Genomic DNA, 13,799 nt, shown 5'->3' on the forward strand with positions numbered 1-13,799 from the left:
AACACATTGGTTACCTTTGACCAGAGTGTGTTTGTCAGTGGGAGATGACCGGGCGAGCACCCGCAGCTTGGGCCACACCTTGTCCAGCCGCTCCTGTTCTATCTGGAGGAAATAATGGAGACATCAGAGTCCAGGCTTCAGACAGGCACTGTGGCTGGGAGGGATGGGAAGATAGCAGAGGGATTGGAGAAGCAGCAGCCCAGGACAGAGATTTAGGGAACTACCTCGCCTTTCTCGTTTCGAATCCTTCTGTTGAATTCCTTCCCCTCCAGGCACAGGAAATCTTCACCTGGCTGGATGATGCCACACTTAGCTGCAATTGCCCGGGCAGTGTTGATATTGTCTCCAGTTACCATACGGACTGTGATGCCAGCACGCTGGCATTTGCGAATGGCTTCAGGGACCTGAGAGATATAAGAATGGTGGCTAGGGCTGGGAAGACAAGCCCATATTTTGTGTCTGGTGCAGATATGCAGGATCCTAAGTCCCAGCAAATCTGGAGAGAGTCACCCAGGGTCCAGGTGCAGCCACTACTCCAAGGCCCACCCACACATGCGTTTGTGAGTGCTCAGCCTCCTACCAGGTGGCAGGAACACCAACTCCAGAAGATACCTTTCCTTGTAGGACACACCGTTCTCTCCTTGTCTGATTTCACCTGTTCCCTATTTTCTCCTCAAGGCCCCCATATCACAGCAAGGAGCAGACGTCTGTAGAAGTTCCCAGGTCCACTTGTTCATTCATCTGCTGAACTTTCTGTGGATACAGCTCTCTGCCCCCCCCCCGCCCCCGTGGCCATTCTGTGCTTTCTGGTGCCTGCAAGTTTGAGTAAGACTCATGGAGGCTTTGCTGATCTCTAGAGCCAGGACCTGATGTCTGGTCTTCCCAGTAACTTTATTGCTGAACGCCTTCTCAGTCACTTTAAGCCACAAACGAGCTATCCTTGTTCTCTGGGCCCCTCTGTTATCACCCAAACTGAGATACATTCTCCCTGTCCTGAGCTTCTACCCCAGACCCTACATGAGGCTGGGTCTCAACACTTATATACATCTTAACACTTCTCTGTGTTTCACATTTCATGAGGTGAAAACTTTCAAAAATATTACCCTAAAGCTGGCCCTGGGGCTCACTCTGCTGCCAGCCAGGCCTAGGCCTGTAGAGCTCCCTACATTTCTCACTCCATGCCCAGCTGAGAAGAGGGGTAGTCAGTTGACAGTGACCCATGCCATTCTTTAGAAGTATGGAGTATTCATTTTGGAACCGAGTAATTTTGCTTTGTGACCCTATATGCAAAGCTTCTTCCCTGTCATACCCAAAGCTCCAGAGCAGTTCCCACAGATATGTGCTTTCAGGCTAATGAGCAGGATAAAGGTAGTTTAACATGAGGTGGATAGCAACAGACAGGGCTGGGAAGATAGAGGGATTTTTCATACTCTTTTCTTGAGGATTCACTCACAAGAATCCCCCATCTTTAAAGATCAACAAACACAACCATTACATGAAATGTGCTCAGCTCAAAGGCTTCAGTGATATCCCAATATCAAGGCCATCAATAGGCAGACTTATTCTTTTTCATTCTGTGCTTGCTTCACCCATATGACACTTGAGATCCATCTCCTCCCTCCAAATTTGGCCTCTGTTGCTGCAAGCTACCCTCGGTGATATCACTATGCATAAGAAGATGCTTCTGGGATTTCTTTCCGGTCAGAACCTATGCTCTAAGCTCTCCATTTCTACAGCTACATACCTATTCAACATATCCATGGGTGTGCTCTGAATCTCATTCATATACAATCAAGCCCTTGACTGACAGCTGTCCACCATGTCCCCAAACCAATATCTGCTATATTGAGCTGTTTCCAGCTCCTCAGTTTCCCTCATCTCCTCCTTCAGTCCACTCAGGCTCTCCTTTTGCACCTGATAGAAGTGGAGTGTGAGCCTTGCCTAGGGGCCAGGCAGGCCCACAGAACTCACATAGGTCATGGACAAGAGAGTTTGGCAAAGGGATCAAAAGCACTGAGGCAGGTCCCATTGTCCTGAGTGACTCTAAGTCTCTGTTTTTCAGGCTGCTCTATCTATAAATAGGACAGGAAGAGGTGCATGTGAAAGTCCAGTGTGGAAAAAGCTATCCTGCCACCTATTGGACAACCTTGAATCTTGGGAATAGTTACTAGAGCAGCTTCCAGAAAGGGTGCAGCTACCTCAGGTCGCACAGGATCCTCGATGCCCACGACAGCTATGCAGGTAAGGTCGCCAACCACCTCATTCTCATTGTCCCAGTTGGGCTCTTGGATTGCAGAGAAATCCCTGTACGCAATGCAGATGGTGCGGAGGCCATCACAAGCCATAGGCTCAATGATCTTCTTCACCATGTCATCCCGGTCCCGAGGACGGAATCCTCGGAGTTCACCATTGCTGTTTAAGATGTTGGTACATCTGACAGGGGAGGAGTGGTAGGGTGAGGTGGACACAGGGAGTGAACAAGAGGAAATAGTGACAGTCACATTGGATTATGATAGTAACTTAACCAATGGGATTATAAACAACAGAAGATACAGTTGTGCATGGACAGGAGACCATATGTAAGAAATTGGAGTGATGTGAGGTAATAAATTTATGTTGTTGTTCAGGTGTTTGTGTGTGTGTGTGTGTGTGTGTGTAAGCCAAAAATCATAACTAGGGTATTGTTTCCCTGTCACTGTCCACCCTGCTGTTCTTTGTTTTGTTTTAAAGACACGGTCTCTTACTGGCCTAGAGTTTGCCAAGAGAGCCCCAAGAATCAGCCTATCTCTGCTCTCCCTCCCCAGGTTTGGAATTACAAGTGAGCATTACCTCATCCAGTTTTTACATGACTTCTGGGGATCAGACTGAGGTCCTTGTGTTTTTGAGGCAAGAACTTTACCAGTTCAGCTATCTCATCAGCCTAAGACTTCTGCTATCTTAAGTCATCAGGTTTGGGGCCATTTGTTACAGCAACCTGTGAATACTCACACACTGGTTGGCTAAGAGACCCAGGTGAGAGGTAGCAGCCTGAGGCTTATTGTAGCTTTCCTACAGACCCAATAGGACAAGGGTGGGTGTGGAATGTAGGTGAAACCTAAATGTAATGGACAGCCCTCTGGAACAATGGAACAGGAACAACACATGGCAGCATCTGCCTCAGTCCTAGCTCTGACAGTGTGGAAGCTTCACAAGGGACAGGCCTAGGAAAGCAAGCAACAGAAAAGTTGGGTTGAACTGAATGGGGCCTCATCTAGCAGGTCCCACAAGGAGACTGGTAAAGCTGACTCTTGAGGTTGGGGGTTGATTTTGTTTCCAAGGCCCTTGAGGGTAGATGGCAAGAGCCATGTAGATGAGGCAGAGGAGTTTAGGAAAAGAGAAAGGTCAAGACCAAGGGGGGAAGTCCAGAATGAGAAGGGATAGGGAGACCAGAGATGCTCAGGGGCAAGTCTTCGTGGTCCTTCCCTCCTTTGGGTTTTATACAGCTTAACTGAGATACAATTTACAAACCATATAATTCGCCCATTTCACATGTACAATTCAACAATTTTTAGTATATCTTCAGATACATACAACCATCACCACAGTCAGCTTTAGAATATTGTCATCACCTCTGAAAGAAACCCCACTTCAGATATTGTGGCACACACCTGTTGTCCCTGAACTTGAGAAGCTAAGGCAGGAGGACTGCAAATTCCAAGCTAGCTTGGGCTACAGACTGGAGAGTCTGTTTCAAAACAAACAAACAAACAAACAAACAAACAAATGACCTGAGTTCAATTCTGGGGACCCACATGATAGAGGGAGAGAACAGTCTCCTACTGGTTGTCCCATGACTTCCACTTCTGTGTACATATGCGTGTGTGTGTGTGTGTGTGTGTGTGTGTGTGTGTGTGTGTGTGTGTGTGCGCGTGTGTGACATATACATGAATTCACAAAACAATAAATAAATAAAGTAGAAGCTAGAGAGATAGCTCAGCAGTTAAGAGCACTGGCTACTCTTCCAGAGGACAGAGGTTTGATTCCCAGCAACCACATAATTACCTGTAACTCAAGTTCTAGGGGAATCTAATGCCTCCCTCTGGTGGCCACTGCACGCATGTGGTACAGACCCATACATACAGGTAAAAAAACTCACACACATTAAAAATAATAGGGACTGGAATGATGGCTCAGTTGTTAAGAGTAGTAGCCATTCTTCCAGAGGACCCTGGATGGATTTCCAGCTCTCACATGGCAGCTCTTACCTGTTGTAACCCCAGTTCCAGGGCATCCAATGCCCCCCTTCTGGCTTCTATGGGAACAGGACACACATGGTACATAGACATACATGCAGGCAAACCATCCATACACATAAATCAACAATAATTTAAAAATAAATAAATGTAATAAAAATCAATGGTAACCAAGTAAACCAAAAGAAACCACATATAAACATCAACACCAAAAAAAGACAAATTGGATTTCATCATAATTTGAAAATATCTGTGCATCTACAGACACATTGAGGAGACTGAAAAGATAAAATTACAAGTTTGATGAGGATTTAGTAGTCAGTATATAGCAAGGATTTAAAAAAACATAACAAAAGACAGCCAAACTCTCTATTATGCTCTTCCAAATGTTTTCTAGCTCCTATCACAAGTCAATTCTAAGTTTCCTTCCCCAGGACCAGTCATGGTGGTAGCAATAATCCTAGTTCTTGGTACCAGTTTTCTAAACATCCTTCAGTACAGTCAAAGTGACAACCAAAGTGAATTATCACACATGTACCAAGGAATACAACAATTGGGTCTCCTGCCAGTGCCATGTTTAACTTCTTGAGAAACTACAAAACAAAAAAGTATTTTCTAAAACCATTTGCGCGCGTGCACGTGTGTGTGTGTGTGTGTGTGTGTGTGTGTGTGTGTGTATGTGCATGTGGAAACCAAAGGTCACCTTGCGTTTCTTCCTTAATTACTCTCCACCTTATTTCTTTGGACAGGGTTTTTTTTTTTTTTTTACTGAACCCAAAGCTCATCTATTTGGTTAGAATGGCTGGCAAAAGAAATCCAGTTATGTGTGTGTGTCTTTCTGCCTCCTACCACTTCTCCTTCCCTTGTCTTCATGGACCAAGTTATAAATCCAACTTTTACATGAATACTGATTTTCTTGGTTTTTATGTTTTTTCAGGACAGGGTTTCTCTGTGTAACAGCCCTGGCTGTCCTGGCACTTGCTCTGTAGACCAGGCTGGCTTTATAACTCAGAGATCCACCTGCCTCTACCTCCTGAGTGCTTGGGTTAAAGGTGTATAACACCACCACCTGGCTGGAATGCTGGTCTTTTGCTTGGTATGGCAGGTACAAGTAAGCCACCTCATCAGCCATAGCAAAAATACCATTTTACATTGCCACCAGCAACATAGAAATATTCTAATGTATTCTCATTCTTACTGGCATTTAAGAAATGTAAACTGACACTCAGGAGGCAGAGTCAGGTGGATCTCTGTGAGTTCAAGGCCAGCCTGGTCTACAGAGCTAGTGCCAGGATAGGCTCCAAAGCAATACAGAGAAACCCTGTCTTGAAAAAAAAAACAAAAAACAATGTACATTGAAATTACTAGGAGATCCTATTTTCTACCCAAGAGTCCCTACTTTCCAAGCAGTAGAATGGCAACAACAACAATAATATAGAAAGCCTAGAATGTTGTAAGCAGAGATTAAATGGTAATTTTGGTTCAAACTCAGAGAACTAGAATGCTGATAGGGATGCAAACAGTAAAGCCTGTGCTTGTGAAGTTTCAGATGAGAACAAGGACAATATTGAGAATTGGACTAGTGACCATTTGTATTATGCTTTGGGAAAGATCTTGTCTACATTTTGCCCATGCCCTCACACTCATTGTGAGATTAAATGTACAGGTGATAGACTAATTAATCTGGCAGAGGAAATTTCAAGCATGCTAGCATTCAGTCTGTGACATAGGTATTATTGACTGTTTTAGCCTAATTTAATGTGATCAGATCAAGAAGGAAGAGAGAGCTGGTGAGACGGTTCAGCAGGTAAAGCATCTGCCTTCAAGTGTGATAAGCTAACTTTGATTTCCAGGACCCACATTGTGAGAGGAGAGAGAACCAACTCCCACATCTGTCTCCACACATGTGGGCACACACACATTAAACAAACAAACAAATAAATGTAAATAAATGTAAATTTAGAAGTTTTTTTTTAAAGAAGACTTTCAGTTTTGGCCAGAGAAGATGTGCTATAAAGTTCCAGCCAAGGAGGATGTTGCTAAAGTGATAGTGTCACTTCAAAAGGTCAAGCATTGCACTGATACTATAAGAATGATGTCTGGAGAGACTCTCAGAAATTAGCAAGGACACAGCCATTACAGTTCAGTTGCTTTTAAAGACTTTCTAGAGCAGAGTATTTTGAGAGGACAGCCCCAGGATGGCCTGCTTGTCCTAATCAGTGCAACGAACTGTGAATTGTTTCCCTGGGATTGTCCCTGCTTATTCATCCAGAAAGGGACTCAGAAGCTACTACAGTCATGGCTGAAGTGGGCCCAAATGTAGCTCAAGCTAGTGAAAGGCCTTGGTATCCTCCATATGGTGATTTTCAGATGTTCAGAATGCAAGAATTGCAGAGTTGTGGATGCTTCCACCTAGATTTTAAAGGAAAGCTTGGGTAGCCAGGGGATAGATGTATTGTTGTATCAGGATCCCTCTAGGTAGTGCACACAGCTGTGAGGGTGAAACTGAAGCTACAGTAGAGATTGCAGGAAGTTAGAGATGCTCAGACTATGTAACCCCTGATGAGGATAGCTCCAGGAAGCCAGCTCAAGAGACAGAGGCAAGACCAGAGAGGTCTAAGCCCTTTGTAGCTCACATCACATCACCTCATGGCTCAGATGTCATTGAACATGGAACTACATGATTTAATGTTATACTGCTTTTCTGTCTTGCTCTGGTTCAATATGTACTCACTGTGCTTCCATTTCTGCCTTTTGGAATGGGAATATTTATTCTGTGCCATTGTATCTTAAAAGTACATAACTTGTTTTGGAATTTTGTAGGGACTCAATACTAAGTGTGAGTGAGACTTTGAACTTGGGCTTTTGGAACAGTTAAGACATTGAGGAATCTTGGGAGTGGACTTAGTGCATTTTGCATTGTGAGATGGACATGAGCCTTTGAGGGACAGGAATAGAATGCTACACCAAATCTATAATGTCCTCCAAAAGGCCTATATGTTAAGTGTTTGGTCTCCACTTTCATGCTGTTGGGAGGTGGTGCAACCTTTAAGATGGGGGCATTTTAGGGAAATTTTAAGTCATGGGGGACATGTTCTTCAAGAGATTTGTGTTACTGTGCTCTCTTCCTCTTTCTTGTTCTCATCCTAGCCTTTTGCTTCATCACATACTCCTTGTCATGGTGTTCCATCCTGTCACAGGTCTATAGGCAGTGGGGGCAACTGACCATGGACTTAAACATTTAAAATTATAAATCTAAATAAATCTTTTATGAGTTGATTTTTCTCCTTTTTTTGTGGTGGTGGTGGGTAGAAGGGCCTCCTTGTGTTGCTCAGGTTGGCCTCAAACTCCTAGATTCAAGACATCCTCCTGTCTCATCATTTGCCTCAGCTAGGACAAGAGGTGTGTATCACTGTGCTCATCTCAAGTATTCTAGTAACAGAAAGCTGGCTGACACAGTGTATACCTCAAAGTGTTGAGAATGTGTGCTCAAACTCATAGCTGTACTTGAATGACCATAGCATTATTGACAACAGCCCAAATGTAGAAACAATCTGGGTTGTTCAGCCTTCAAATGGGAGTGAAGTTCTGATAAAGAAACTTTGAGGACATTATGAGCTATGATGGAAGCTAGACATAAAGACTACAAAGTACAGAATTCCATTTTTATGAAATCTCCAGAATAGGTCAAGGACAGGCCAGAAGTTGCCAGAGGTAGAAAGGGAGCAGGAAAATCTCCTTCTTGGGGCCTGGGGTTTCTTTTGTGGGTGATGAAAATATTTTGGAGTTCTACAGCGGTGATGGCTGCAAACATTAGGAATATACTTAATGCTACTGAACTGTATACTTTAAAGTGGCTAACATGGTAAATTTTACGTTAGGTCTACTTTATCACAAAAATGAAACAACAAAAAAAATTGTGTCCTTTAGCTAGCCTTCAGCCACCCGGCCCCTGGCCTCCTTCCTGTTATCCACTCACTTTTTGAGCAAGATCTCTGAGGCTCCCTTGCTGAAGAGGCGGAAGCCACCATCAGGCATGCGTATAACTGTGCTCATGGACTTGCGGACTGAGTTGAAGGTGTACACTTTGTAAAGTTTATCTTCTGGAATCTGCTCGCGTACAGGTTGGAAGTCTCGTTTCAGGTCCAGGATGAAGCCCAACAGAGCACACTCGGTTTTGTTGCCCACTTGGCGTGGGAGAGCGCCTTCCTTCTCTGGAGGCTGTAGGCAAGGACAGTCAGCTTGGCATTAGGGCCCAGAGTACTCTCTGTTCCATCCCCAATGCCAAGGTTCCCATTTGGCTTTGGCCATCATGCAGCCAGGGGACAGTGGCATGGACCAGGGTGAGGCCACCCATGTTGACTACACAGGCCATGCCCTGCCTGCAAAGTGGCCCTTTACAGGTAATTTCCTATGCTTGGAATGTGTTTCTAGAACCTACCTATCCTACCCAGCAGCAAGAGTACTCTGTCGTGTCAGGGAGAGGGAGAAAGGCAACCAGCACTCTAAAGGTTCCTCTCAAAAGTTCTTTGTTTTCCTTGTTTTATTGAGATGGGGTCTGTCACTGGCCTGAAGCCCCTGATGTCTGCCTGTCTCTGCTTCCCCAGTGCTGGAAGTACAAGCAGGCTGCTGCCCAGCTTTTTTTTTTTTTTTTTTTTTTTTTTTTTTTTTTTTTTTTTTTTTTTTTTTTTACATGGGTTCTGGTGAGTGAACTCAAGACTTCATGCTTGTAAGGCAAGCCCTTTTCTGATTGGTTTAATAAAAAGCTGAATGGCCAATAGCTAGTCAAGATTTTCAGGACAGAGCGGACACCGGGAAGAAGAAGGTGGAGATGCCACGGAGACACAGAGCAAGGAGGATGGACACCATGGAGATGAGGTAATAAAGCCACAAGGCAAAAGTAAACCAATAGAAATTGGTTAATTTAAGTTATTAGAACTAGTTAGTTAGAAACAAGCCTAAGCTATCGGCCAAACTTTTATAAGTAATAAGAAGTCTCTATGTCATTATTGGGGAGCTGACAGTCCCTATGAAAATGTCCATCTACACTTTTTCCCTTGCTCTGTGTTTCTTTTTATAGTATGATGGGGCAAACCACTTTTTTGGCAAACCTCATATATAATAGACAAATTCTTTACCAATATCACTCAGTTACTTTCTCAGCACTCTAAAATTTGTAAGTGAGCTTAGTGAGGTCCTCAGGGCAGTTCATGCTATGCCACCAGCCCTACCCCCTTCTCTCAACTGCCCTCCTAGCCCTGCTCACTAGTATTTTGGTGGTGTAGGCACTGTTGATGGAGATGGCATGGACCAGAAGATCAAGGATCTTGGGGGTCAGGGCACTGGGAGCTGGAATTTCTTTGTAGTGGGTGTCTCCTAGGTAGGACTGGACCACGGTCATGCGGTTGGTGGTGAGTGTGCCGGTCTTGTCAGAACAGATGGCTGTGGCATTGCCCATGGTCTCACAGGCATCCAGGTGGCGTACCAGGTTGTTGTCCTTCATCATTTTCTGTAAAGGGCAAAGATGGAGTAGGGGGTGCTTAGTTGTTTACTCATAAGGACAAAGGCAATGTGAGTGACACTAACCGTGCATTTGGTGACCTTGGTCATCTTTGGGCTGGGTGGTAATCAAACTGAGATAGTATGTATGTAAGATGCAAGGGCTGCTATCAGATGGGGAACAGTTGAGCTTCCAAGAAGCTACTCTCTGCATGGCTGACTTGGAAACTATCTGCCAGAGCTCCCTCTTCAATTGCCTGCTTACCTCCGTGTTCCTCCACACTCCCCTGGTTCTTCTTTAGTCTCTCACTGCCTCCTAGTGTCCCAAAACCTTTTCTGGGGCCCCTGTCTTCCTCTGCCTCTGAAAGCAACACCAGATCTCTTTTTTTTCTTGGTTCCTCTGACTCTCCCTTCCAGTGTTCCACAGATGAGCCAAGTCCGGGTCTCTCTCAACATCAGCTTGTTTCTAGCTCCCTTCACTGTGTCCAAGGGATGTGTGGTCTCAGTAGGACTCTCTGTTAGGATGTATTAGCAAAGTTCACCTCAGCTACTACCCTTCCCTCTTAGCATCTACAGCCTTCCTTAGTCCCCACTATACCTAAGGTGCTTGATGACATCCCACTCTAGTTTTATGGTCTGTGTGATGGAATTAATTGTAAGTAGTAGTATTATTACCTTGACAGAGTAAGCCAAGGAGATAGTGACAGCAAGAGGCAGGCCCTCAGGGACAGCCACAACCAAGACAGTGACTCCGATAATGAAGAACTTCACAAAGTACTGCACATAGATAGGTGTGCATTCTGGCAGCCACACCCGGCCATCCATGACGAAGGTATCAATCACAAAGTAGAGGACCAGGATGATAACAGTGATGGCAGACATCACCAACCCTGTAAGGCCATGATGGAGAGGGGCCACAAGAGGTGAGAGGAAAAAAGAAAGGAAGAAAAGTTGAAGGCAATGTAGCCATGGCTGGCCTAAGCCCAGCCAGGGCCTTTACAAGGGGTTGATGGATTTTGGTCATCTTTGTGTATAAACAACTTGAGGCATGACTCCATAGAGTGAGAGGTCCTAGGGTAGCCTTTGCTCCAGTTCCTCGGGACAATGTGGGGTAAAGAGTAGAAAGATAAGGGTAAGAAAGGCACTTCTGTAAGGGACTAGCCATCCTAATATTTTGGGGATCTGGCCAGCAAGCTCTCAGTAAAGTTGGCTGTCTCTTGACTATGATGTGGCCAGAAGCCTTGCATCAGGGGCCTGCTAGGTAATATATGAGTGTGTGGCTTAGGCCTTATTGGAGTGGTGGATGCTAAGCCAGGCCTTGACAGTCATGGTTGGCTCTGGCCTGCACCTCTGGCCCTACAGTATATGCCACATTCTTCTACAATACTACCCATTTCTCTGTACATGAATTTGCCTAGGGCCAGGACAATATTCTGTCCTTTGCATTCACAGCATTTGGAACAGATACTACTTTCAGGAGCCCAGTGTATTTCAGGCTCCTGGCCTGATGTCTCTGGCTGAACATACCTGCTTTCCCAATCTGCACAGCCAGTTTTGTGAGCTTCCCTTGCAGAACTGACTTCTCCTTCTTGGGTATGTTGGCTTTCTTCTTTTCCCGCTCCTCCATTTCCCCACCCTCAGCACTCTTCAGGGGCTGCATTTCCATGGCAACAGCCCCATCCTGCTTCTTAGCTATAAATAGAAGAAATTCTTGGATGAAGTTAGGGCCTAGCAGGGGTAAAGGGGCTACAGAGGGCTTATAAGGAAAGACATGTCTCATCATATGGGATTCAATGGAGCACTTTTAATTTCAAAGGAATCTGTAGGCTTCTGTTGTGTCCTAAGCCCAAGCCCTTCTGAGGTAGGCAGGCAGTTGCAGCATTGTCCTAGGTGGGATAGAGAGATGGTTCTTTTCTGGGAAGGGTGGACAAACACTAGCACAAGGAAATTGTGCACAGACAATGTGGCCAGTCCAGTAATGCCCCAAATCTCAATACCTGAGAGAAGTCCTGTGGTTGGCCCAAGGAATGTTCTGGAACCAAAATCTGATTCATTTGCCCACAGATATCCAATCCACGTCTACTTTCCCCTCAAGGACACTAAGGGGCTCTAGTGTACACTCCTGTTAGCCTAGGCAGCCCTGCTCACCTTGCATCCTCCCACGGGCTCTGTGAACAAGCCTGTTCTGTCCCTCCTACTATTTCCCTACCTCCTTCTTGGATCAGGTGGATCCCCTCACTCCTTCTCTTTAGGCCTCTCAGTTTTCATTCTTGCTGCCTTTGTGGTGGTGACATGGATGCCTCATCTCCCTCTTTGCTAAGCTTTGCAAAGTCCTTGGGCTTGGGGCTCTCCAGCTACACTGTCAGAAGTAACCATGTCCAGCTGCTTCCTCCACTCTTCCTAAGGAAGGGACTGCCTAACCTAGCAGTTGTGGGGTGTCCCCAAGTTTGTCTTTTTCTTTTCTGCATCCCTTCATCTCACTGGCAGCCCAAGGGCACTTACCATAGCTCCTTCCTTCTAGCAACCTTGAGGACATGCCAGACCCTATCTAGCTGGGTCATTCTAGCTTTGAGTCCCTACCTACTGTTATACCACCAAGCAAGGGCTCTAGCCAATAGAATGCCTCCTGTCCCCAAATCCCTAACAACCTCAGGTATCTTCCAGGTTCTAGCTGACTCCTCTTACCTGGGAAATTCACAGGACTGGCACATAGGGATTTTGATAAGTTACCCTCTCTATGCCTCAGTTTCCTTATCTGGCCAAAGTGGTGTCAGGGTGTCCATAGGTAATTCTCATACATGGACAAGTTCAAGCCATGCTGATGGCCTTGGCACTGACCAGCTATTTTCCAGGTGGCTTGTCTGGGCTTCAAAAAAGCAGTGTTTGGTGGAACTTGGGCATCCTCCAAGGGTGTCCCCCTTTTTTGATGAGCCAGGATGGGACTTTGGGGCCCACTTACCTGTCTCTAGGTGCTGCTTCTTCCCTGGCAGCAGGTGGTCCCTCCCCATTCCCCCTCTTTCCCTCCTCCCCACAAGCTCCTCAGCTGCCCTAAGCCATGCACACACGTTACCTCTGGTTTGGCTACTGTCCATCGCCCCATCCTGCTGCTTGCCTACAATGGAAGAGGAATGACAGACACGGAGAGACTTGAGAACACCCATGTGGTCATGACATACATAGACACACAGGAAGAGCTTGGACACACATAGAAGTTTGTAGCTATATGGGGTAGAAGAGGAAAGGAGGGTCCTGATTGCTGGTAGCCATGGCCTTGCCTATGGAGGAGTCTTCTTGATGTCTTATACTTTCCAGGAGCAAGCTGTCAGTACCTCCCAGCATATGTTCACTGCATATACTTCATGCTTCCTGAGCCAAGCCTCATACCCAGTGTTTCCCACTGGGCCTTGACCTCAGCTCTATCTTGAGTTCCTAACACCAGTCCTGGATGGGCTCTGGGTCAGGTGAAGTAGCTGTGGACAGTTTCTGGAAGGCCTGCTGCCTTAAAGGATGCCCTTTCCTTAGATGTCCCAAAAGGAGGTAACTCCCAAGCCATGGACCAACCTAACCCATTTCTCTGAGGCCACTACTAGGAGGTGTGTGTCCTTTAAAGGGATAAGGGCTCTGCATGTTTCATAGACCTGTTGGGCACATTGAAACTGTGGGTTCAGGTTTACTGTGCATAGGAAGTCTAAGTGTTAGGTACCTAGAAGCACTAGGGAGAAGGTGCAAAGACTGAACTCCAGGTAGCCCTGTCTGAAGCCTCAGGTTGGGTACAGCCCATAGTGCCAGCCACTCTTTCTGAGGGCTGCACAACTCAGGTGGAAGTTAGAGGAGTTTAACTGGGGACCACATCTTCACTGCTCCAAATTTAGGGAGAATCTTCCAGCACAGAATCAGTTGCCATGATCACTGGGGCATCAAAGAACGGACAGTGTGTCAGGTAGCTTTTAGGCAATAGGACCAAGGCAATTCTGGGGTCCCAAGAATGAGAGAGACACCTCCAGCCATAAGTACAGCATGTATTGGACCTTCTCTGCTCAGGCCCCTGTGTGGGTTGGTGGTAGTTTA

The 13,799-nt window shown here is 45.8% G+C and overlaps 1 protein-coding gene across 6 annotated transcripts in view; it reads right to left on the reverse strand.

The window, feature by feature from the left end:
• The window catches only part of Atp2b3 (ATPase plasma membrane Ca2+ transporting 3), a 46,169-nt gene that overhangs the window by 22,878 nt on the left and 9,492 nt on the right, over positions 1–13,799 (reverse strand). For 4 of the 6 annotated variants that reach the window (XM_035450068.1, XM_035450066.1, XM_035450065.1 and 1 more), the window contains exons 6-13: positions 12,802–12,843; positions 11,259–11,423; positions 10,407–10,621; positions 9,499–9,741; positions 8,212–8,453; positions 2,199–2,433; positions 225–404; positions 15–102 (exon numbers count right to left, since the gene is read on the reverse strand). In XM_035450068.1, coding sequence (XP_035305959.1) covers positions 15–102; positions 225–404; positions 2,199–2,433; positions 8,212–8,453; positions 9,499–9,741; positions 10,407–10,621; positions 11,259–11,423; positions 12,802–12,843 — 1,410 coding nt within the window. Of the gene's footprint in view, positions 1–14; positions 103–224; positions 405–2,198; positions 2,434–8,211; positions 8,454–9,498; positions 9,742–10,406; positions 10,622–11,258; positions 11,424–12,801; positions 12,878–13,464; positions 13,492–13,799 lie in introns of all 6 variants that reach the window. The other 2 variants (XM_035450067.1, XM_035450069.1) reach the window with 2 other exon arrangements.

This window comes from Cricetulus griseus, chromosome X (assembly GCF_003668045.3).
Source record: "Cricetulus griseus strain 17A/GY chromosome X, alternate assembly CriGri-PICRH-1.0, whole genome shotgun sequence".
Taxonomy (NCBI): domain Eukaryota; kingdom Metazoa; phylum Chordata; class Mammalia; order Rodentia; family Cricetidae; genus Cricetulus; species Cricetulus griseus.